Source organism: Buteo buteo, chromosome Z, assembly GCF_964188355.1.
Source record: "Buteo buteo chromosome Z, bButBut1.hap1.1, whole genome shotgun sequence".
Classification (NCBI taxonomy): Eukaryota; Metazoa; Chordata; class Aves; order Accipitriformes; family Accipitridae; genus Buteo; species Buteo buteo.
In genome coordinates, this window is record NC_134204.1 from 24,320,093 (window position 1) to 24,345,400 (window position 25,308).

The 25,308-nt window shown below is 36.9% G+C and overlaps 1 protein-coding gene across 8 annotated transcripts in view; it reads left to right on the plus strand.

Moving 5' to 3' along the window:
• The window catches only part of SREK1 (splicing regulatory glutamic acid and lysine rich protein 1), a 39,312-nt gene extending 22,793 nt beyond the window's left edge, over positions 1–16,519 (plus strand). For 7 of the 8 annotated variants that reach the window (XM_075021613.1, XM_075021615.1, XM_075021619.1 and 4 more), the window contains 7 exons: positions 251–381; positions 1,867–1,981; positions 5,147–5,266; positions 7,543–8,082; positions 12,436–12,531; positions 13,028–13,163; positions 14,268–16,519. In XM_075021613.1, coding sequence (XP_074877714.1) covers positions 251–381; positions 1,867–1,981; positions 5,147–5,266; positions 7,543–8,082; positions 12,436–12,531; positions 13,028–13,163; positions 14,268–14,420 — 1,291 coding nt within the window. In that variant the 3' untranslated portion in view covers positions 14,421–16,519. The remainder of the gene's footprint in view (positions 1–250; positions 382–1,866; positions 1,982–5,146; positions 5,267–7,542; positions 8,083–12,435; positions 12,532–13,027; positions 13,164–14,267) is intronic. The other variant, XM_075021614.1, reaches the window with a different exon arrangement.
• The last annotated feature ends 8,789 nt before the right edge of the window (positions 16,520–25,308 follow it).

Sequence of the window (25,308 nt, forward strand, 5' to 3'; positions counted from 1 at the left end):
GATTTGATCTGGAATAGAGAAATAGATTCCTAGACTTCTACTAGCAAATATTTTAACACAGAAGTATTGTGCCATGTTTATTTACAAGTGGTAAGATTTGAAAGCAACAAAAGACATTTCAGATATTTAGAACAGATGAGTGTTAGGATGAATCTGTAGTTTTGCTGAACTTTGAAGTTTTTAGTAGTTGTTTTTCATTTTCCCTTTTCAAGTGTTTGGGAGTTAAAAGTTTTATTTTTCCTTAATTTAGAATAAATCACTCCAATAATGCAATAGTGAAGCCTCCTGAAATGACACCGCAAGCAGCTGCCAAGGAACTGGAAGAAGTGATGAAGAGAGTAAGGGAAGCCCAGTCTTTCATATCTGCTGCTATTGAGCCAGGTAGGTACATTATGTTCATTACCTAACAGACATGTTCTGTGTGTACCTTGGCACACGCTTCTCAGAGCATTATCAAACACAGAAAAAGGGTACTCAAGGTGAACAATATGTGTTGGAAAAAAAAGAAAATAACCAAAATTGTGTTCATGCAACAAAGCAGGGGAATGAGGCTGACTTTTTACTTCATCATGTCTTATTTTCAGATACATTCTCACTGAGTGTTTTCAAAAATGCAAAGTTAATACTTAATATTGGTGCTTTTAAAGTTCAAGGTACTTAAAAACTTTTAAAAGAGGATGCTTTATATTTTGTTTTGTTCTCCTCTAGCACCTATTAATGCCATAGTTTCATGATCAGAGGGAGCTAGTATGGTTCTGAAAGCAGTAATACTATGCTTTCCTTATCTGCAGCAGGTTAATTTTGTGCCTGGGCTATGCTCTTTTCATGCTGGCTCAAGACTGTGTGCATCCTTGTAGCAAATGGGATCAGAGAATTAATCTGGGATAAAACTTAACATATTATAAAGGACTTTTTTTCCATCCAGGTTGGTTCCCTGATCCCTGTTAACACTGAGATGCCAGGTCAAGGAGGAAGGTGTTGGTGGGTTGAGAGGTTAGACAGACATTTCAGTGCTGGTTTATGCTGACTTAAACTGTTTGCAAAACCGCAACATAAAAAAATTCTCAATTTGTTAAACTTGCAGTTCGGATCCTCCTTTTTCTTTTCATCAGCGACATTTTGTCATTCTTCTCACTAACAAACCCAGCCCTTGTCTTACATAGGTTAGATAGTGTGGACTCTTGAGGTTTTTGGGGGTTGGGGGATGGGTGAGTATTTTCTGTTGTTTTTTAGGGTTGGAAGAAAAACGGCTCTAACATTTCCTCAATGTTAAGCAGCAGAATAACAGTCTTTTAGAATCTGAACCAAAGTCTGGTGAGGTCACTGCTAAAGGTTTCTGTTGACTTCCTGGCCTTTGGATCTAACTTTTCACCCTGTTCTCTCCATCCCTTCCTCCTGCAAAACAATGTTTGAGGAATAAAACTTTAATATTTGTGCAGTGGTTGAAATATCTAAAAATATGGAAAGTACTAATTATTATTTACATTTTATGCTTGTTTTCAAAATTACGCCCTCTAAATTCATTCTTCTCAGGTTATTTAAAAAAAAAAGTAATTATATTAAATAATAGACCAAGAGGAGAACATGTTGTGATCTTGTGCATTGTGGCAGCAACATAAATCCCATTCCTAATAGAGCTAGCTGTTTATAATTATCTGGTTTATGTGTACTGCTGCAGGATGGCTGCACTCAACGAGTATATGCAATGACTTTCTTGGATGTTTCTGAAGGATATTTGCAAAGAAGGAAGATGTGCAAAGAGTAGGCCCCTTGCACTATGTGTGGTACATTCCACTTGTGCCAGATTGTTAACTGGGATCTTTAAATGTTCTGAGCTTACACTGCAAAGTGGTTTTTTCCTCTCAGAGTCTGGAAAGAGCAGTGAAAGAAAAGGCGGTCGATCTCGTTCCCATTCTCGTTCAGAATCCAGGTCTAGCTCAAAATCCCGATCTAGAAGGAAAAGATCACACTCAAAACACAGGTAGGTATGGTTTTTATTTTGGACTAAGAGATCATATTGGGTTTTTTTGACTGGTGATGGTTACTGAGATTTCTTACTGAGTTCCAAGACGAGTATCCCTGTAGAGAAGATTACTAACTTACACTGAGCAGATCAGAGTAACCAGGAACTTCGTCTCTGAACTGGTACTCTTTCCCTCTAAATGCTAAATGTTTTCAGGATTACTTTCAGTTACAACACACTAGAGGGCATGTTTTGTGCCATGTAGCATAACCATTTCTGTGGTTTCATGGTATATTTTGTGCCATGTAGCATTATATAATTTTGTGACCCTTATTTTAAAAAGAAATAATTACCTGTGTTTTGTGGATCAAACATGTAGTTTACTGTAAAGACCCTGAGCAGATAGGCTGGTTGGTTTTACTAGTAGAAAGTTCCTGATGTCCTGAACTTCTAAACATCGAATTAACACATGCAGTATTTTTATTTACTGTACTGTAGATGTAAAGGTATGGGTTTTAAAAGCAGAAGAAAAAGGCTTTAGGGGCAGTTTCTCATTTTTCAGATTTTGTTTGGTTTGCTAAATTTGTTCGGTCCTGAAACAGGTTTTGGAATGTGGGAGGAAATAAAATTACTAGATCACCTTTAAAGAATACCCATTAAGGTTTTTCCAAGCGTGAGGCAGTCTTGCTCTGTGAGACGTACAAATGCCTCCTGAAATGGTTCAGATTCTTTCAATGTCAGGAATGTGTTTTGAGCATTTACGTAATCAATCTAAAGATATTTGGCTACATTAAGTAACAACAACAACAAAAAGACATTTAGAATGTATTTGACCTTTAAAAAGCTGAGTGTTGTCAGTGTTGCAGCAACAGCTCTGTTGTATCCTTTCATGCATCATCTTTTAAGAAGGTAAGTTGAATTCATTTAGATACAGAAAAGATTGCCAGAGGGAGTTATCATCAATTATACTACCAAACAAATACAATGTAAGTACAGGCTTCAGTTTTGCAATAGTGAGACACCACAGGACATGTAGTCTAATGACATCAAAATACTAGGTACCTTTTTAATGCAAGAATAATAATTTGGTCACTTCCTTATTGCTTGCTTCTCTGCTGTTTCCCTAACTCAGGATGTAACTGCAAAACAGTCTTTGTCTTGTATAACACTGCAGTAATGTCGGTAATATTTTGTATTGACACAAACCAAATTGATTTTTAGAAGTTAAACATATATTTTTTTACTTATGGAAAACCTGTGCTTTAAACTGTTCATAGTTTTTTATATATATATATATTTTATATATTTATATATATTATATATTATTATATATTATATATTATTTATATATTTTTATATATATATATAAAATATGTTTCTACATGATTTACTACTGCTACTGTTAGTTTTGAGAACATGCTGAAAAAAGGCCAGTCTGATCTGTTGAGGCAACTTCATCCCTAAGAATAAACTATCCTTTCCACTTCCTTGTTTTACTGTTTTATAAAACACTTAAATTGTTTTCATCTCTATGATACAAAATTTATTCAAGGTCTTAATTTGACTCAATTTTAATTAATTTGCCCTGTTAGTTTGTATTTCTGCACTGTCCTGGTTTCAGCTGGGGTAGAGTTAACTGTCTTCCTAGCAGCTGGTACAGTGCTATGTTTTGAGTTCAGTATGTGAAGAATGTTGATACCACTGATGTTTTCAGTTGTTGCTCAGTAGTGTTTAGACTATAGTCAAGGATTTTTCAGCTTCTCATGCCCAGCCAGGGCATCTGACCCAAACTGGCCAACGGTGTATTCCATACCATGGGACGTCCCATCTAGTTTAGGAACTGGGAAGGGGGGTGCAGGGAATCGCTGCTCGGGGACTGGCTGGGTGTCGGTCAGCGGGTGGTGAGCAATTGCCCTGTGCATCATTTGTACATTTCAATCCTTTTATTACTACTGCTGTCATTTTATTAGTGTTATCGTTATCATTATTAGTTTCTTCTTTTTTGTTCCATTAAATCATTCTTATCTCAACCCACGAGTTTTACTTCTTTTTCTGATTTCCTCCCCCATCCCGCTGGATGGGGGGGGAGTGAGTGAGCAGCTGCGTGGTGTTTAGTTGCTGGCTGGGGTTAAACCACGACATGCACTGATAAGCAGAGCAAAGCTGTAGGTAAAAAATGGTTGCCTCTCCTCTTGGTACATATTACTCTGTGTGTCTTGAGCTGCAGAAGACAGGTGGAGCTGGTATTTTTTGTACCTCCCTGTTCTTCAGGATTTATTGAATAATACACATGGCCTTTCTGTCTTTGGTAACTGCATCGTACCTTAACCTCTCAGGCAAAGTATCCAATGATGTGGTTTTTTGAAACTTAATGTTCAAATTCAGCTTTTTATTTTTGCTTTCCTAGGGAGTGTGATCTTTGAAAAATAGGGAATATTTTGGAAAAAAAAGAATATAATAATATTTAAAAGTCTTATTTTCTTGATCAAATCTGTGACTATACTATATATGTTTATTGGAAGACTTTAATTGGATTTTTATTAGAATATCTGCAAATTATTTGCATATCATATAGTAAATGCTCATTCCTTTCCTTGAGAATTGTTACAGTTAAAATCCATGCTAACAAATCCTTTCAACTGAAAGGGTAACTTGGCTAAATGCTGAACCACAGACAGTGGGGTTTTTTTTTGCTTTGGTTGGGTTTTTTTAATGTTCATTTAAATTTTATGGCTGGAGAAAAATGCAAAAAGAGACCAGTTAAAGCCATCTTTCTTCAGTGACCAAGACTGCAATAAGTGACTGGGCCTGGGAAAGAAACAAAATGTAACTGTTTTTACAAGCTGCTAGAAATGTGTCTATTTTATGCACTGTAATTTACTAAGGACAGCTATCCTAATATGATATGAATTTATATTTTCCACAATGTTCATGGAGGTTATTGTGAAACACGGGTATTACTTAAATGGTGCATTGTTTCAAAGGAGGACATGTGCACCTTGTGAAGCATAAAGTATCTGTATTTGCAAGAATGTTGGTAGGCAGTATATTACTGAGGTGTAACTTGTTACTTGATTTTATGTAGTGAGGCAAGATTTATGGTTTTTTTTTCCTTTGTTGGTTGACCTAATTTTTATGAAGTTTCAATATTAAAGTATTTTTCTTCTGGCATTGTTTGTATAGAAGTAGATCTGGCAACAGATCACTCTCAAGACACAAGGACAGACGCAGATCCAGAAGTCCCCTGAAAAAACGGTCTAGGTCCAGGGAAAGGCGGAAATCAAGAAGTCGCTCACGTTCTCGGTGAGTTCCATTCCTAAGAAATTATACTGTTCTTCTTAGCACACAGTACAGAGTTTTTGAAAAAAATCTAACAAACCTTTTAGGTGATGGTAAAGGCTGGAATCTCTAAATGCTTTAGCCTGTCCTTAGCCTTTGTCTGTGGGACAAAAGAATAGAAAGTAAATTTAAATGCTGACTGTACTAGTTTGGCCTGGGATAGAGTTAATTTTCTTCACAGTAGCTCATATGGTACCTATGGGGGTTAAACCACCACACTGAGGTACCTAAACTTTGATAGTCTGGTCTGCATTTATACCAATGTGCAAGCTGACCAAAGCTAGGTACCTTTAATTGCCAGACTCTAACCAATAGATTAGGAATCTTCTGTGTAGCCTGTGCAACCCACAAAAAAAGTGAATGATGCTTGTTTGATCTATATCAGTTGAGAAGGTTGGACTCAGGCTGAACTCGGTCCCACATTCGGAGAACGTGTATAAAGTTTTTGTGCATGAGCTTTTATTTTTGCCTTTGGCTATCTCATATTGGCCATATGCTGCTGTGGGTACAAACCTATGTGTCTGTTATATGGCATATTTGCATTTCAGGATCTAATGTATTTATATTTTACCTAGTCTATTAATCTTTAAGTCTGATCATCTAATTATAGAACTGTGAAATTCCAGCAAGATAATAGCATAATTTTCTGAGGGATGAAGTAGTGAATAATCACAAAACAAAAGTGCCTATGAATGTAGCTTCATGAGTAGAAGTCTTGGTACTTTTCTTTCTGTTTCATCTCTGTAATTCCCCTGATTCATTTAAAGGGAGGTTTGTAATTAGGTTGTGCAGTTGCCTCTTGTTTTTTGAGGAAAGAAGTTGTGTGGGAAAGAGAACTGCAGATCTGTGGACCTCAGTGGAAACAGGAATAGGCTACATATCTAGCTGGGCTTTACTGATGGATCTTTTTGATTCTCAGTTGCTGTTGTCTGGACCTTCTTGAGATATCTGGAAGGGGCAAGTCAGTGAAATCTCTGTGATAAATTAACTGGACGGCACTTCTTGGGTCATTGTGAGACTCTGCTATTGCAGGGATTGCATGCTGCTTTCATCTTTATGATCTTACATTCCTTCTCTGAGCTTTCTAAAGAAGTATTTGTCAAAACCTCATGGGAACCAAAGTTGTCAGGTCACAGAGCATACCACAGCCTACTATTTATTAGCAGTTGAGAAGAGACAGACAAATGCTTCTGTTGAAGGAAGGTGGGGGCTGTGCTTAGGACCTTTCATGTGTGAAGGAGTCTCTCTGAGAATCTTTAAAAATCCTAGAATAGGTACCAATACCAATAGACACAGCAACTTCTGTAAGTCTGGTTCTCTTGGACATATAAAAGCCTTCTAATCAACTTCTCTTGTGCTTTCTCCTGTTCCTCTCTGCACAATTGTTCATTTTCATGTCCTAGAGGCAGGTCTAGGAGTCACTTGTCTCTCTGCTAGAAAGGAGAGCCAGAGGCTCGCACTTCCAAATAGTATTGTACCAAATGTAATCTTCCAGCCAAAGCTGTGATCTAATCAATTTTTGTTTGGCTTGGCGACTAGAACATCAGTTGGAATTTTCCTCACTGTTCTTCTTTTTATGAACATGTATCATTCTGCGTGTCCCAAAGAAGCTGACTTGTTCTGTTATCCTTCCTTCTGTTTTTAGTGTATTAAAAATTTTTCAGTTTCAAGTTCCTAATGACATTACAGATAATTGAATTGTCTTTATTGAGTTTAGACAGAATTTTTTTGGTGAGATTTTATCCTTGTTTTTTTTTTATTTCTGTGTATTGATTGTTGTTGGACTTCCAAGCAGTTCCAGGATATCTGTGTGAGAGAACACTGTAGAATAAAGACTTGGTTATTCTGCAGTCCATTTTATGTGGACACACTTTTAGTAAAGAGTGGATTTGCAGATTCTAGAGTTCATCTCCTGACAAAATGTAGAAACTAATTTATGTATGTATAATAATGTAACTGTGAGGTGAAGAGACATATTCTTTCAAAGTGTAATAACATTGCCCTGAAGATCACAGTTTGATTTGATTTTGGCCTCCCTTTCTGCAGTTTGGTTTCCAAATTTTTCCTGGCTATGTAACCTTTCCCTCATGGTGAACAGAATTAAAATACTGAATAATTACTATTTTTCAACACAGACGCATACTTTATCTTGAGCAATTTATGTATGCTAAAGAGTTAGTTGTAATTTTAATTGGAAAGTTCAATGGTGAACTAATGGATTTGTGTTTGGCTTTTCACAGGGACAAGAAAAGAGACAAAGAAAAGGTCAAGGAAAAAGAAAAGGCCAAAGAAAAGGAGAAAGAGAGAGACCGAGACAAGGAGAAGGAGAGAGACAGAGACAAAGACAGGGAAAGAGAGCGAGATAAAGAGAGAAACAGGGAGAAGGACAGGGAGAGAGAGAAAGAGCGAAACAAAGATCGAGATAGAGTCAGAGACAAAGACAGGGATAGGGACAGGGACAAAGATAGGGACAGGGACAAGGACAGGGAAAAGGAGAAAGATAAGGAGAAGGAAAAAGACAGAGAAGAGGTAGATGAGAACAAAGAAAAAGAAGAGATTGAGAAAGAAGGAGAGAAGGACAGAGAGAAGATTAAGGACAAGGAGGGAGATAAGGACAAAGGAGGGGACAAAGAGAAGGACAGAGACAAAGAAAAGGAAAAAGAAGGAGATAAGGAAAAGGAGCGAGAAAAAGAGAGAGATGATAAAAAGAAGAAAGATAAGAGATCCAGAACACCCCCAAGAAGCTATAGCTCTTCAAGAAGATCTCGTAGCTCCAGCAGGTTTGTTTAGAATTTTTTCATGCGTTTTTTGACTTGTCAGTTCAGTGAGGCACCATCCTAGTTTTTATGTATCAATATCAGCATGTCTCTTACTAATCAAATTTGTATTATTTCTGTTTTGTAGATTTTCCTATAAAGTAAAATCTATTACAAAGAGCTCTGTATGATGCCGGATAGAACGTAGATTCTTTTTGGGCTGCTGGTGCTTGCCTTTCACATAACCATATAGCATAGTCCTTGAGGACAGTAAGGAGATGATTCTTGTGCCATTTCTCTGCGTTGGAGCCATCCAAAAGTTCTGATAAAGTGACATCACACATCATCTTTGTCCTGATGAAAGTCTGATTCACTATTACATAGTTCCTTGGTTACTTACATACTGTACAGTGTTTGTCTGTAGATCTTATGAATAGTTGGGTGATAGTACTTGCCACTCTTCAGCTGGATGGCTGAACAACAGGAATCAAGCATATCACTTGGCTGGCTAGCCATTTGGAATGTGAATGTATCTCAGTTGGAAGATAAGGATACATTGTTTAGCTGGTTAGATGGCCAGGTACAAGTAAAAAGTAACATTCCTTAATGATGCTGATAGTAAACAGGAAAACATTCAAGTTAATATAGCTGTTGTTTTTGCCTCTGAGAGCAGCTAAACTGGGTGGAAGTCTGGATAAATTCAGTACAGCAAAAGGAGACTGTGAGATCTATTATAAGCTCTGTAAGTGGACTAACTCAAGCATATTCTAAAAGCATTGCAGCTAACAAGTTCAGAAGCTTTGGTGGAAACAGTGCTTTCTGAATACCTCAGGAGTTGGGGAGTTCAGTAATATCACATGTCAAATTCAGATACCAAATTTTATCTGTTACCTTGAGAGAAAGAAATGCTGGATTAATTGGAAAAAGTTCTATGTATTATAATCATTTCACTGGACAAAAGCAAAATTCCCATGGTCCTCAAAATCCAGGAGTTCATAGTTCATATAAGGCAGAAAAGGGTGTAATGGTTTCTGAAAATTCTGTTTGCGTTATATGTAATGTCCATGTTGTTTTCGTGGTTTATGGGCAAAATACTATGGCCTCTTTAAGCGGATGCAGCTTCCTATTTTAGTGCATTTTTAACATTATTTCATGGGTTAAAGAACTGCACGGAGCAGAGGTAGCTCTGCCAGCTTTGAAACTGTAACATTTTCTGTCTGTAGGCCTCAGGAGTGTTGAACTAAGTAAGTGTAGAAAAAAGATTTTGACAAATGTGTAGCTTATATAAGAACCTTGGTGGAAGATCCACTTCCTAATGTCAGATAGCAAGTGTAGTTAGCTGGATGTTACCAAAAATTCGTACTCTAGTTTGCAGCAATTATGCTCCCCTTTAAGAATCTTGCTATTTAAGAAAGCACCATGGAAGGCTCAAATGCCATGTACTTGGGCAAAGAATTCTAGTGAACATCAGTGTGCATCTTTTCTAGTGGGCTCACAGTACAAAACCCTACTTAATATGAAGTTAGTTTTTTTTATACATGTTACTAAACAAGGACAATGTTCTTTTGAAGATGGAGGATGAGAGAAATACACTTTTTTATATGGATTTACAATTCTTTTTTCAGATATAGCATTATCCTTAGAGTATCAATACTGGGGCCAATATTGTTGAACATTTTCATCAGTGGCCTAGACAGTGGGACAGAGTGCACCCTTGGCAAGTTTGCAGACAGTGCAGAGCTGGGGGAGAGGCTGGTGCACCAGAGGAGTGTGCTGCCATTCAGAGAAACGTCAGCAGACAGGAAAAATGGGCTGACGGGCATCTCATGGATTTGAACAAAGAGAAAGGCCAAGTCCTGTACCCAAGCAGGAATAACTCTGTTGCACCAGTACAGCGTGGGGGCTGACTGGCTGGAAGGCTGGCTGGCAGAAAAGGCCCTGGGGGTCCTTGCAGCAAAGGCCAGTGGTATGCTGAGTTGCATTAGGCAGAGTGTTGTGAGCAAGTCAAGGAAGGTGATTTTTTCCCCTTCCTCAGCACTGGTGAGGCCACATCTGGAATCCTGTGTCCAGTAGCAGGCTCCCTATTACAAGAGACACACAGATATACTGGTGTGAGTCCAGTGAAGGGCCACAAAACTGATAAAGGGCTTGGAGCATCCTCCATACAAGGAGAGACTAAGGGAGCTGGGATTGTTTAGCCTGGAGAAGAGAAGGCTGAGGGGGCATGTTATCAATGCGTATGAATACCTGATGGGAGAGTGTGAAGAAGACAGAACCAGACTTCTCAGTGGGGGCCAGTGACAGGCTAAGAGGCAGTAGGCACCTACTGACATATGGGAAATAAAGGCTTTTTTCTTACGTTTAAATTGTGGTTTTTTTCTGGGCAAACTGGAACCAGTTACCCTGAGAGATTGTGTAGTCTCCATCCATGGAGGTTTTAAAAATCTGTCTGGATGTGGGTCTGAGTAACCTGCTCTAGTTTGACCCTGTTTTAAGGTGGGGGAGGAAGAGATTGAACTAGGTGGTCTGCAGAGAGCTCTTCCAACCTCAGTAATTCTGTTATTCTCTGAAAAGTAATTGTGAATGGGTTGGGCTACAGAGTCCCAGTTAGCTTGCATTTAGGGATATCTGTTTACTTTGGTAATTGACATTGCCTAGTTGAAATGGTTACAAACCCTTCTGGAGAAGATAATCCAACAAACTGGCATTTTCAGCTGCCTGGATTTACAGTGCAGCACTGAGTTGGGACTGCTGATCCTTCACCTGACGAGTGTAAAATATTGGACAAATCATCATCTTTCTGGAGAATAGGGGAAGGTGGAAGGACCTTCTGAGAACTAGGTGGCAACTGACCTCGCTTTACTGACAGGCAGCATGCAAGTACTAGAAATCAGATGGCTATTTGCGATTCCTAGCTGGAGGAAGAGACACAAACTAGAGGAAGAAGAGGATCTGGCTCCTTTGCCAACAGACATCTACAGGCTAGCAGAGGGGATAGGTACAGAATGTTACTTCTGTGTTATGATTAAGAGACACAGGATCACTATCAAAATATTCAGACTTGTTTTTTCTTAAATTTTGCTGCATTAGTATTGCTTAAGAGCGTTAAAAGAACAGGTGCACAAAAATCTTTATCTAGAAAAATGTAATAAAGATGGGAACAAATACTGTCAGACACAATTGTAGTTCTTCAACTTGCAATAAGAAAAGCAGAAAACAAAATCATTAAGAAATTTTTTTCTGTGCAGCTTTAGAAGGTTGTGGTAAATGATATTGTCAGAGTATCAATCTAGATAGTGATACTAAGCATATCTTAAATCATCCTTTTGTAATTTATCTAATAACTGTTCATTTCTTGGCATTTTTAAATATTGAAGATAAATATTCACACCTAATGGTGTGAATTGCAAAAGCAGGTACACATAATTGTAGCTTTTGTGCCATATCTTGAAGTGCCCTCTCAATTACTTTTTAACTTCCCTATTTTCATTTGATGGTTCTTCCTGTCCGCTTTTCCCACTCTATGAAGAGGTGATAGGAAAAAATAATCTTTCTTTGACAGAGATGGGTTCTACGTTTATGTTGAATGAAGGTTTACTGGCTCAGTTTTTGCTTTATTTTAACATGTGCCTCAGCATGTTTGCAACCAGTTGTTTAATGTTTTGTTCTATGCAAGATGAAGACTCCATAGTAGCAACATCAGCAAATCTCATATATCTATGTAAAACACCTGTTTTGTAAAATACTACAAGCTCTTCAGTGTGTTACAGCATAACGTTCTGTCTGCTGAGCAAGGACTGCTAGGAAAACAATAGATATTAACTTATTTATTCTGATTTTGACAACAGCTTGAGCTTCATTTTGCACTGCTTCTAAACCAATAAGACTGCTAGCATATGTATTTAGGAATTAAAATTCAGTCAGGCTGAACTGAAATTACAGTGATCTTCAGGTTGTAATGTTACATTTTGAAGTTAATATTGCTCAAGTTATGCCTTTTGTCTTAATGTGGCTCTTCATTCAATTGGGTTCTTTTCCTGACTGAAGAAACTCTTAGCACAGGATTAGTGAATTCAGTGCGTTTCCATTGTTATCAGGTAGAAATACAAGCAAGTGAGGATAAAAAAAACCCTAAAATCTGAAAGGGCACAATCTTTTTTTTCCCACTTCCAGCCTCCCCTTTCCCATCAAACTGAAACATATGAACGTTTTTTTTTTGCTTTGTACAGTTCATATATTGGTGGTGGTATATATTGTTAAATTCAGGGATATTTACTTAGTTGTGGTGTCCAATCATTTTAAGCTTTCTGTTTTTATCTGGTTCCTGAGTTTATTATTTTTATTCTTTGATAATATTTTAATTTCTTGGTCCTGTAGAGAAAGGCGTAAAAGGAAGAGTAGAAGTTCCTCCAAGTCTCCTAAAACATCCAAAACAACAAAAAGAAAGTCTTCACGAACCCCTTCTCCAAGAAGGTCAGTTTGATATAAACATAAAAGTTAATGAGCAGTTAAAGAGGAAGAACTTACAGTATTTTCATTGTTTCACTGCCTTTGCACTAATCATCTCAGATGATTTCAGTTGGTCAGTATGATTCAGTTTTAATTTAAAACAAAACCAAATCAAAACCAAAACCTTCACAGATTTGAGCTTTGATATGCTTTCAACTAGAGAGTTTCAAATCTGTCAACAGTGCAAATTTGCTTCAAATCAATAAAAGCCCTTTATTGGATACAGATTAATTTTTCTCTTTGCAAATACCATGTGTACTGAACATACGTATTCTTTAGCTCTCTTCAGTCAAAAAATCCCCTTGTCTTTATGAAGGGGTTTTGTTATGTTTGGGTTGTTGTTTTTTTTTTTTTTTTTTTTTTGAAAACCCACAGATGAGAGTTTTGTTTGCAGTTAAATAGTTTGAAGCTTGTTGCTGTTGGATCAAATTCTGATTTGACTAAATACTTTCTTAAACAGAAACAAGAAAGAAAAAAAAAGAGAAAGAGATACAAATAATGAAAGAAGAGAAAGAGAACGCTCCACCTCCAAGAAAAAAAGTAGTAAAGAAAAAGAGGGAAAGGAGAAATCTGACAAAAGCACCACTGCTTTGAAGGTAAGCTGTGTGACCAAGTGATAAGCAGAGTTAAGTGGTGCTAGTGGAGCCATTACTGAAATTCCTTCCCTTCTTTTTCTTTCTTTTCCTCCTCCCTTCTTTTTCTCCTGTTTTCTTAACAAATTATTACCATTTGGGTCTAGCTTTTACCAGCTGGAGACCTACAGTTGGTGTTAGTGGGCCAGTTGGATAAGTCTGCACGTTTGAACTTTATTGGACTTGTAGTAGCTTGTGTGAATAGGTTACAGAAACATTGTTTTGGTTTCTCTTTCCTGTTCTGTGCCATATGTTAGGACTTGGCTGGCTGCCTATTTGTATGAGCAGGCAGAAAGCAGACTGTGTAACTACGGAGCAGCATTCAGGGACAGCTTGGCTGTCAAGCTGAAAAGATTACTTTTTTAATAAACTTTCACTCTGCAGTTCAGCCTCTCCCTGGTTGCTTTAGTCCTGGTCTGCGTGTTGGACTCTGTAGTAGTAAAGTTGAAGAGTTGGGGAAGAGTGGTATGGGATTTTCACCTGCAAAATAGAAGGTGGCATGAATAAGAAAAGAAACATCTTCAAATTGTTTAATCTTAGAATTTGAAAAGCAGCATGCCTTTGAAGAGCAGTTTGTTGTGCTCAAAATTATTCAACTGTTACAAAACAGCTGGTTTAGGTGAATCAGTCCATGTGCTTAAGTATTATATTACCCAAGAATTCTCTTAAAATGCATCAGATACCTGACAAAAAATATGAAAGAAAAAATGTAATTCTATTTTATTTATAAAATACGATGAAATCTTAATTTCTGGAGCTGTTTCTCATAGGTGCCATGATGCTGCTTGTTCTGTTTTCCTGGATATTGATGATAAAGACAGATCACTTTATGGCAATAATTTCTTGGATGATGGGTTGTTAGGAATGCCTAGCTTCAGCCAATTGAAAAGAAAGTTTAAAAAAAAAAAAAGAAAAGAAGCTGACACCTCAATTCTAAAAATTTTTGAGACAAGACAGGCATGTAAAAATTGAGACAATAAAAATATTGGAGTCAATAAAAGTATTGGAAGTCATACGCTGTAATGCTAAGAATATGATTTTTTTGTAAAATAATTTTATCTTTGGTAGGACAAAGATCACACTAAAGAGGATCAGAATTCAGAAATTGACAAGGAAGTAGACGACAGAGATACACAAAGGACAGATGAAGTCAAACTACAGCACAATGGGAACTGTCAACCAAATGAAGAAAATCTCTCGATTAAAATGGAAGAGGTTTAATGCAAAGACTGGACCTCTGCTTCAAATAAGGAATGAAATCCAAAGCTTTTTATTTCCCAGAATGAGGAAGAAAATGTCAAAGCAATCAACCTGAACGTGTTGATAGTACTAGTAGCTCTTCCAGTTCTTGTGATAGCTTTGTTGTCTTCTTGCTGTAAAGCAAGAGAGCACGGACCAGTAGTTATACCATGAAAAGGCAGATGCCATCAGAACTATTCATCTCTGAAAATCCATGCATTTCCATCATGGCTGTACTTATTTGTAAAATGATTTATGTTGAGTTTTACCATAAGCTGTTACAAATAAGTAGAAACTGAAAGATGTAAACCTGTACTACCCCAAGAAGGCTGAAGATATGCATTGAAGGTTGTTTAAAATACTGCTTGTTGATGAATTTTGTATTGGTTTACTTCGTGGGTTAAAAAATCCACAAAAACTTCCATGTGTACTGTTTGATGTGCTTGGAAATGGTGCATAAATATACAGACCTTCTTTTGTTGTAAATGACAACTGTAGGGAAAGGGTTTTTAAACATAAACACAGTTTGACGGTTTTTGTGTTAAATACCCACGGACTAGTATATTTTTTATTTGCTCACTGCTTGAGATTCTTGGGGTTATTTAAAAGGATTTCTTACTAATATCCCTAAAATTAATATTTCTTTTAAAGTATTTGAACAATGCATGCTACTTTCTTGTTCCTAAAAGGGACATTGCCATGTTATAGATAATAGGTTAGCTTACTGCGTTATTTTGGGGTTGTTTTGTTGTTTTCTTTTGTCCTTCCAGAATTGAGCACATCTCTATGATGTTATCAGAACTTACAGCTTTGTTTTCAGCTGTACTGCAGTGTGTCTGTTCAGCTGCAAATAGTACAGGTGCCATTATGAAAATAAACTTATTTGTTTAAAAAAACATGGGAGCACAAGCAGAAGCTTTAGTGCCTTCTTAAAATGTGGTATTTTCTAGAAATGTGTATGTGCTATTACTTATTTTCAGCTAGATCTTACATGATCTCTATTGCTATTTTGCCACCACCATACTGTAGACAAGAATGCAAGTGGTTTGTCAGAATGGTTGTTTGATTCACTTGTTAAAATATTAAAGCTCCATTTTTACTTTAATTTTTTATTTTTAGAAGAGATTTATAGATGAAAGCAAGGATGCAATTTGGGGACCACCACTGTACAAAAGTAGTAGCAGAACACAAAGCATTTTCTGATCACCTGCATCAAAGACAGCCCTTTAGATATTTTATCTACATTTGGATGGCCTTAATTGTTACCTCTCCATCATCTTCTCTGATACCTGTTGGGTGATACAAAAGGAATTGTATGCAAAGAAGAGGGGATAAAAAGTTCTAATTTACACAGGAGTTATATGGTAGAGGGTTTTTTTCATTCTTTGGGGAGAAAACATGTAAGAAGAGAACGACAAAGCAAGTATTTTTGTCAAGGTAAAACATGGCTTGTGTTTTCCGAACTAATTTAATCAGTTACATGAGATTTCTTAAAGAGTCATACCTTTAAAACTTACTTATACCTAAAATCGAGTAGAGTATTTTTAATACAACTTAATACAATCAAATGACTTAATTGCCTTACCTCATGGGAAGTTATTTCTTTCAGTTAAAATAAAAAACTTCATAGCATATTAACTATTTGCTTTCAATTTGTTTTTCTTTTCCTTTGCATAGTTAATTCTCAAAAAAAAGCATATTACAGGGGATGAAAAATTTGCCCAGTTTCTAAGGTAATGAAACCCAGTTTGATTGTGAAGCTGCTTAATCACTCTTCATTTTCGATAGAATTTAATGTTCTTGCCACTGTGTACATTTAAGACTATAGAAAATGCTTTACCATGTAAAGTATAGACAGTCATTTTTGTGATGTTTAAGCCACATGCTGTTGGCTGGTAAACAGCTTATTCTGATAAAGGAGTGACAAATCTGTATGCTTACAGAAGACTGTGAAGGATTGTGTCTTGCAACAACAGCTGTCTTATTTATGATGTGTAAGTAGCATAGAACAAAGCGATTGTTTGTATACTTGCTATCTTTGGTACCATTTCACTAATAAAATTAAGTATTTTAGAGGGACATTTCTGCTGGTACATACTTACTGAAGGAATATTTTTAGTTATCTGGTCTTATTCACACAGCTCCTTTGATTTGAAATGTGGATACCAGTGAAAATATACATGTATTATTTATAGTATCTTTGAAAAACTAAGTTTCTCCTTTGGGAGGAATTAGAATTCTTGCCAGTGTATCATGTTTCAGCTGGTACTAGTTTAATTTCTTGAGTTTTGTTATCCTGAAATTGCATAGCTCTATTAGATATCGGTTACAGAATATGTAAAGGATTGTGTAGAGTTAGCTAAGAAACATGCCTTTGGAAATTAATAGTTAAGGGTGGCAGCCTTACTAGCTAACTTAGGACATGTGTAAGTCCATATGCAGCACACTGTTACATTGTATGTGAGCTATAAAGGTTTCCTTACAAAAAGGTTTTTTCCTAAAAAAAGGTAAAAAAACCCCAAAACAACCAATCACCAAACACACAAACACACCTCAACTCATATTCTCTGACAAATGCTGTATTTTCTGGTTTTGCTTTGTAAATACTGTGCAGATCTGTGAGGTAGTTAAGTTCTGTCTATATGTGTTAGGTGTTTCACAGTTCCTCTCTTCCTAAAAAACTACTACTAGAGAGCTATTATTCTGTTAAATGGCTATCTCTGCAGAGTAGCTCATTTTTAAGCCAGTAGTGTAGCACAATAATGAAGTTCCTGCTTGGTCCAACAGGATTGTGTGCATCATCCATTAAATGTGTCCATCTTCCACTGGGAGTTCATTGCCTTCATCGTTAACAAGTTTGCATGCTGAGCTGATGTGTCAGATTGGCTCGTTTTGCACTTTATAAATGAGATTAAATTATGTGGAGGTTTGGAGAACAGTATAGTTCATGATAGCTGTATTGTTTTAAATCTAACTTCATTTGAGTCAGCCTTTATTTGAAAATGTTGTGACTTGCAATTGCTCAGAAAAGCGATCATATGGTGCCGTTTTGCTAAGACCATGTAAAGCACTTACGCATAAGCTTCCGTTAGCGACCACAGTTACTCCACAGCAGTGTTTCTGGATAATAGATAGGGTTTTTCTTTGGGTTTTGAAAGAAGGTAGCCGAAGACAGCTGCTGGTGGATGAAACGGGATGCCAAGCTCAAAATGAAGGTGGTTGTGACTTAGATAAATTCATCGAAGTCAATAGGTTTACACAGGTGTGAAGGATGAAATTTTGTTTGCAAACACTAATGGTAGTATCGTATGTAAAGAATAGCAGTTTTCTTATTACAGAATTAGAACTAAGAGGGGAAAAAAGCACTTCAGTTGGAAACTACAAACATCTGAAGGATACCTGAGAAATTGGTGAGATGTGGGTTCTGCCTACTCATTAGTCACCTGCTATTTTTTTTTATAGCAATTTCAGATAGATATATGTGAAGTAGCTTTACATTAGCTGGCTAACAGCAGCAACCTATATGGCACAGCTTGGATTCTGAAATGAGCTGTGGCCAGTTGAGTGTGTTTACTCTGCTGCAAAGAAGGTAAATTCTGTAGTCTGTACCATGCTTTCCATTGCTTGCTAGTGTTTTCTGGCCCAATTACTTCTGAGGCAATACTTGAAATTACTTCTAAACTCTGCAAATCTATTTGTTACATGGTAGCTTTTCTGTGTTGTCTTTAGCTTGTGCTTGTATTTTGTAATAGTTAAGAGATTAAGGGATTTCTGTGATTTTGTTTTGGTCTAAGGAAGAGATTATAAGATAAGGCTGCTTTGTATGGTACGAATTATTGTATACTTCCTACGTGTCCTTATTACTGTGTTATTTTTTTCATTCACATGTATGATGGTTGCAAGCAGTGATGCCATAGTGATGTGTGTATCTTCTACTTTTAGGTCTGACGCATCTGCATCACTGTCTTTTTGTTAGTTTGTAATGAAACAAGGTTAGAGTTCATGTATTATAATTTTACTAGCCATTCACTTAGAGGAAAAAAAAAAAAAACCAGACAAAAATAATCTTGAATTTTGTAAATGTCAGTGTGAAAATTGCATTATAATGGTAAAATAATGATGTTAAAGAAATGAATTCTGGACAATGACTTGCGAACTGGGGCATATTATGGGTCCCGCCTGCCACTTGGTGGTACTTTCAGTTTTATAACAATCAATTATTGCCTTAGGTGTTATCATAATTTTAAAAGTGAGAATTGGACTTAGTGACAGAAGTGCTGAGATCTGTAATTTGCTAAAATAATGAAAATCTGTAGGCGCTTAGTTCAGAGAGATGTAGTTTTCTCACCAGAGATTGGAGTGTGGACAGTTGAAATCTGTAGATATCGTTAAGTGTTATTACCTAAAGAGAATCTAAAACTTAATTTTGTTTGCTAATATGTAAACAGAAAAAAAGTTTTCAGCCGGTACCTTAGGTTTATTTTTATATGTTGAAAAGTTAATTGAAATAATACTGAAAACTAAAAGCACTGGACAAAAGGGATTTTTTTTTTTTAATGTAACAGAAATACACTTTAAATTGTGTTTAATTTTAAACTCTTAAAATATGTCTTTGCATGCCATGTTTATTTTTATTTCAAATTCAAGAATGCTTCATTTGTAGGTAAGTCCTGTTGCAGGATCTGAGCATGTTAGTATGGGGATTTCTTCTGTATTCTCTTCAATATAAAATGGCTTAATAAACTTGTCTGACCATATGTGGAGGCAGCTGCTTTCCTCCTAGTTTGAGGAGACACAGCTCTTAACACTTCAATTATGTATTGTTTAAGTAAATACTTCAGTTGAGAAGCTATCTATGAACTTAAGTTTTCACAATGTTTTCTGAAACTGAACTCTTACTATCCAAGAGGGCAAAAAGATTTTTTTTAAAAATTGTTGTGACAGCTTTATGATTTTTGAGCTTAATACAGGAGAACATGGACAGCAAAAATGGGGTTTTAGCTGTTTATGTATTTTCTTCTGGAAAGTTTCAGCTTACACTTTTAATTCATTAACATTTTTTATGTTAATCTAGTGCCAAATTTGATGTAATACTAGAGATTTTTGGTGTAGAAAGTATGTTCTGTACTAATCTTTTTAATCAAATTATTATTCTCTATTGAAGAGGTTACATGTGTTTGTTTTCACCTGAAAGACTTACTAGCAGTGGTAAAAGAATAATTTAATCTTCCTTTCACTCAGTTCTTGATGTCATTGATGAGCCTGCAAGTTAAGTAGCGTTCTTAGAAGTTGTTGCTCTACTCAATAAAATCTTTCTTAGTGCAAAGATTTAGAACTACTGCACTAATGAGTAAATCATGGGCCGCTTAGAAATTGCTACTTCATAAATACATAATTTTCATAGTAATCAAAGAAATGAGTGATCTGCTCTGGAAACATCAAGAGAGTAATTTGATATGCACAGTTCACGTAGTCTTACCCATAGATCCTTTCTGGTATTTTTCCCATTGATACAGGAGCTATGACTAACTTGTTATACACAGCACCTATCACAGTCTGGGTTCAGATACACCTGGGGAGCATAAGCACTACAGCAGCAAAAATATTTCCCTTCTCTAAATTCAGTATTTCTGGTAATAAAGTAGGTCTTCTAAGTTTAAACATACAACCAAACTTGTTCCGTGTTGGTAGAGTATATTTTTGCATTAATGAAACAACTGTGAAATGGTACAAGTAAAGAAATGTCAAATGCTGCTATTATGTTGTAGTTATTTTTGTAAATAAACAATGTCCCAAAGTTTTAATGGTGTCATAAACTCACTTCCACTAGATTTGGATGAGATACAGCAAATGACGGTGAAGCAATTCTCTCTCTCCCCTCCCCCCCTCTTCCCTCTCCATCCCTCTCTCTTTCTCTTCCCCCAGAGAGTCAAGTGCTTTGTAACCAAGTCTGTTGGACTGATACAAGAATATTGCAGGAAAGCTGGTGGGGGGTTAAGTAATTGAATGTACCATCCCTGTTTAGTTAAAGAAGAGACTTCTGAATCCCCTGGCTGACCAGGGGATTTTCTTCTCCAGAGAAAACTACCATAGTTCCACCAGGGAGAGCCTGTCACTTCTAAACAGTAAGTTAATAAATGTGGCTGTAGAGAAGTGTATGTCAAAATTCTTTTTTTTTTTTCCCCCTCTTTTAAAGTAGGATCATGAGTTCATGCAGAGCTGACATTAACAGTACACGTCAATTTATTGTCATGGATACTTTCATGTTAAAACTCACTGCTTTCAGTGCTTAAGCTTCTCTCTTGCTTTGTATAATGTGTAAGAATTAAACAGCAGTGATTAAGGAGCAAAGGTTTGAGATGTGCTTCTCAACAGACTTTAACTTGCTCAGTAGGGATCTTGTAATTTTTGAGAGCAGTCACGTCTGTAATGAGACTTGTGGCTGTTTTAACTCCTGGTCAGGTGATTTAGTGAACACATCTGGTCTGAATAACTACATTTCACCTTGCTGCTCCTCTGAATGTGAAAGGGAAAGAGACATCTGAGAAATATTTTGAGATGTCTTGGCAATGGTTCAAAATCATGTATTACCTATTTATATAATATACTACCTAATTTCCTTAAGTAATTACTCACTAAAAAGAAATTGGTTTTAGGGGAGTTTATTGAAAATTGACTAAAAAAGTGACGGTCTTTTAAAATCAAACTTTTTTGTGTGTACATGGCTTGTTTTGCCTACTTGTTTTAAGAAAACAGGCAAACATGAGTTAGTACTAGTCTTTTGTTAAGTGTGCTGCTTTAGTATCAGACCTGGGGAAGACTGTTTCTGTTTTTCTCTCTGCAAGTCTTACATTTCTTTTTAAAGATAGAGCTTAAAGAAAACCTTTAATTTTTATTGAAGTAATATTTTAAAGGGTTGATTCAGATTACTGGATTTAGAATTTCAAGGCAGATGCGTTGGTCCACATGAAATGTGAACATTAAACAAATGTATAATCATCATCTTCATCGGATTTGTCTTACTGTGGTGAGGTAACGTTTTCCACAATTGTTCCTCTGCTTTGTTCAGTTTTGAGGGGATACTGTTCTTATTTTACTAAGACTCATTTAGTAAGTCCTCTGAGCTGTTAAATAGTTGTCTTTCTACTAGCTTGGCATTTTCCTCACAAGTATGCAACTCTTATGCATCCCAGTCATCGTGGCTGGTCTCGTCAAGACTAGGTATCTAGTCAGGACTAGCCTTGTCTGAACCGTGCTGTAAATCATACTAACCCATGCCACAGATCAGCCTCAAGCAAAATGACCAGTATTTCTGAATGAATCACAGTACAGAATAAATAGAAAGATGTTATGAGATGGTATATATTAACCAGGAACAAATATGCAGTGCTTTTTGGTTTGTTTTGGTGTGCCCAGTTGAATTCTCTTCTAGCCAGAGGAGATTTTGGGTATATATGTTATTAAAGGGTTTATTGGAATACATAGAAGAGGAGCTGACCTCTACAAAAGATGTCAACTGGGTATTTATGATGTTAATTGTAAGGTGATGTTTGATCTGTCCAAGTTTCATTTGTACCAGCAAGGAGATCATTTGATCTGTTAAAGACCCTTAGAGCTGTGATATGTTTGTTCTGTTGCTTTATTTCCAAAGAGGATGGAAAGATGACAGCTGTACATTTATGGTGTGACCCTGTGAGAGCTGGAGACTGCTTTATAGTGCCATTTCTCAGATAATGTGGGACATGCAGTAAGTCACTGAAATAGTCTGTTCTTCACTCTTCTAATTTTATAACAGGACTTAAAGTACTTGCTGTGTTCAACCAAAGTGTGGCAATGCTGAATTTATTAGTTTAAACTATACTTCAGAATCTTTTGATGGAAGAAAGTGTTAGACCTGGGTCATTGCATTGCACTGAATGCATTAGAAATGGACATTTACTGTACTTTGATGGCTGGATGAAAGATGGTAGCCAAGTATTGCCTAAGTTAGTTCATTCTAATAAATCAGATTCCCCTTGATCATTTTTACCTGGGGTAATTTATAGTTATAAGGACTGTAGTAATTCAGTAGATGACAATAAAACATAGAAATCCTATTTCTTTTATTTAAGAAATTTCTCCTGTCAGATGTGTAACTCTATTCCAATAGTAGCTCATAGCTGCAATTGGAAAGAGTAGTATATCCCTTTTGAAGTGATAACGTTTCATGGCTTCTGTGTCATCCTCTGCCTGTAAGAAATTTTTGCCTTTATGCTCTTGATAGAGAGGGACAAATAGAGATCTATAAAGACATAAAGGCAAAAAGTATTATTTTAGAGGCTATATCAGCCTTCCAGATCATAGTTCTCAAGAGCTTTATAAAAGCAGTCAAGCATCATTCCTGTCCCCTGTCGCCCCCAGGTTTAGAAGAGCATAATGGTTAACTGTCCAAGCCTGCTGATTCTGACTTACAGGCCCATATATGAGATGTAAAATGCCTAACATTAGTGATCAGACATCTCTGGCTGTGTTAATATGATTATTTATACCATGTAAACCGTTGCTGCTGTTTGGTGCTTAGCTAATTGGAAGCTGTGAAAATGTTTGGGTGGAGGCGGGGTTTTGGGCTTGGGGGCAGGGGTGAGAACTATGTATGATTCAGTCTCCCCATTCCTTTTTGTATTACAAAGGTGTGAACTTGTGTACTATGAACTATGAATTGAGGTAAATTTGAGGTGGTGGAAGACCAGGTGTGTAAATCATGATGGATGAATGGGTGTGCTGGTTGAAAAGTACTGCATGCCTGGGAGTGGGTTGATTGCAATGTGAGACAGAAATGAAGGTAGTTTGCAATGAGGGTCTGCTGTTAGATGGGTACTTAGGCAGGATTCTGATTTTGGGCTTCCCCAGAAGCTTGGCTTTGCCACTGTTATTTGGTAACCTTCGACACCAGCTTTCCAGAAAGCTCGTGGTGTTCTTGCTTTTGAATCACTGCACTAGTGTTGACAATATACCCTTCCCAGCACAATACATTGAATCAATAGATGGAAACCTTCCTTTTTTTAATATGGTTCTGTGTATCACTTAGGCTGACTTTGCAAATTGCAGTCTGGGATTTGCTGTAGCAATACCTTGTTTTGAAAATGTTGCCCTTCATTGCTGCAAACTCAGGCTGATTATATGTCCTGAGAGAGAAATCTCCAGGAAATATTTAAACCCCTTAAGGCTTGTTGAGGGAATTACAGTGGAGAAACAGAAATGTTAAAGCCAGAATCTGTCCTGGAATTTCAAAAAGTATAAGGGTGATAGCTGATGTAGGAAGAGCATCTTCTTCAAGCTACCCTATGCTGCACTGCAGTATGCAATTCAATGCTAGAGCACCCCCTTTTGAGCTATCACAGTAACGTTTCAGATATCGTTTGAAATACTGCTTATTTAGACATACAGTGCGCTACAGGCCTACTGCAGAGCACCACTATCTTTAGTACCCTACCACTGCTATTTTATTACCCTAGTGCTGTAGTAATCTGCTAAAATGCACTGGAATGTGATGTGCCTAATTATACTTTAATAGGAGATACTCTGTGTATGGCTTACAGGGCCTTTTTAGTCATATCTGAAATAGCTTCATTTTGACTCTGAGGACGTGCCCAGTTCATCACCTGGTCCCTTGGACCAACACTACGGGACTGAGGCTGATATATGTTGGAGGTTTTCATTTGCTTGCATGCAGCTAATTAGCTGATGAAATGTATTTGTTTGAACTGTTTCTTTTTGGGGGTGAAACGTAATTTAAAATGCTTGGGAGCAGGAAGGTGCTTTCATTTAATCTAAATCAACAGAAAATGAAGTAAATCTGTAGTCCTTACTCAGTCTATGACTGCAATGAGAGTTTTGCCAGTGTAGAAAAGAGATGGGAACTGTAAGGTTGGATTCTGCTGATGTGGCATTAGACAGAGTACTGTAGTGCCAGTATGAAATACTGGGCCTCCCAGGCAGCATGGCTTGTTCCAGGTCCAAGACATATTGGGACTGCTGGACGGACGGACTATGCAAGCATAGGTGTATAAGGAAAAATAAACAGTGTATCTTACATTTTGTTCCTAGTGCTTAGAGCTCTGTCAGTCAACTTGTTCTTTGCATCCAAACCTTCCCTTTTGTTCCTTGAAGGTTTCCAATAACCAACCAGTAAAAAAAGCCAACAAACAAACCACAACCAAAACACAACTGTCCTTAGAAGCTGCAAAAGTAGTATCCTATTATGCTTGTAACTAGCTCTCCAGTGTTGCTTCTCCATGTGCTACAATCAGCACACCTTTTCATCAGATCTGGAGAGCAGAAACAGTCACTTATAGTATTACAAACAAAATAGATTGACTATTTGCCAATAAAATATTTGATGGACACAGGATTTAAAGTTAACTGCAACCCTGCAACTTCAAATACACACATATGGAAACAGAGAGGAGAAACTCTGATGCTTGAAGAAATACAAAAGTAAGAAAAACTCTCACAGCAAATGGCATCAAAGCAATTGTATAATGGGTTTACAACTACAGACACAACCCTTTCTGGAATTGCAGACTCCTCAATCATTCCAATGGAGATATGGCCTAGATATGGTGAATTTAAGTATACTGCTGTAGCTTTGCTTTTCTTATTTATGTTTTGTGAAATCCTGAGGGTCTTCTGACTAAGGCTGAATGAACACTGAAATAGGGTGAACAGAGTCATGTACCACTGGACTGTGTTTTACCTGGTTTTGGAGCTAGGGCTTTTCCCAGCATCCACAAAATCCCTTATGTTAGTAGTAGAAATATTTTTATTTTTCCTGGTGGAATCTTTACTAGCAATGTTAATTTTCATTGAGCCAATGTATTCCATGTAAATT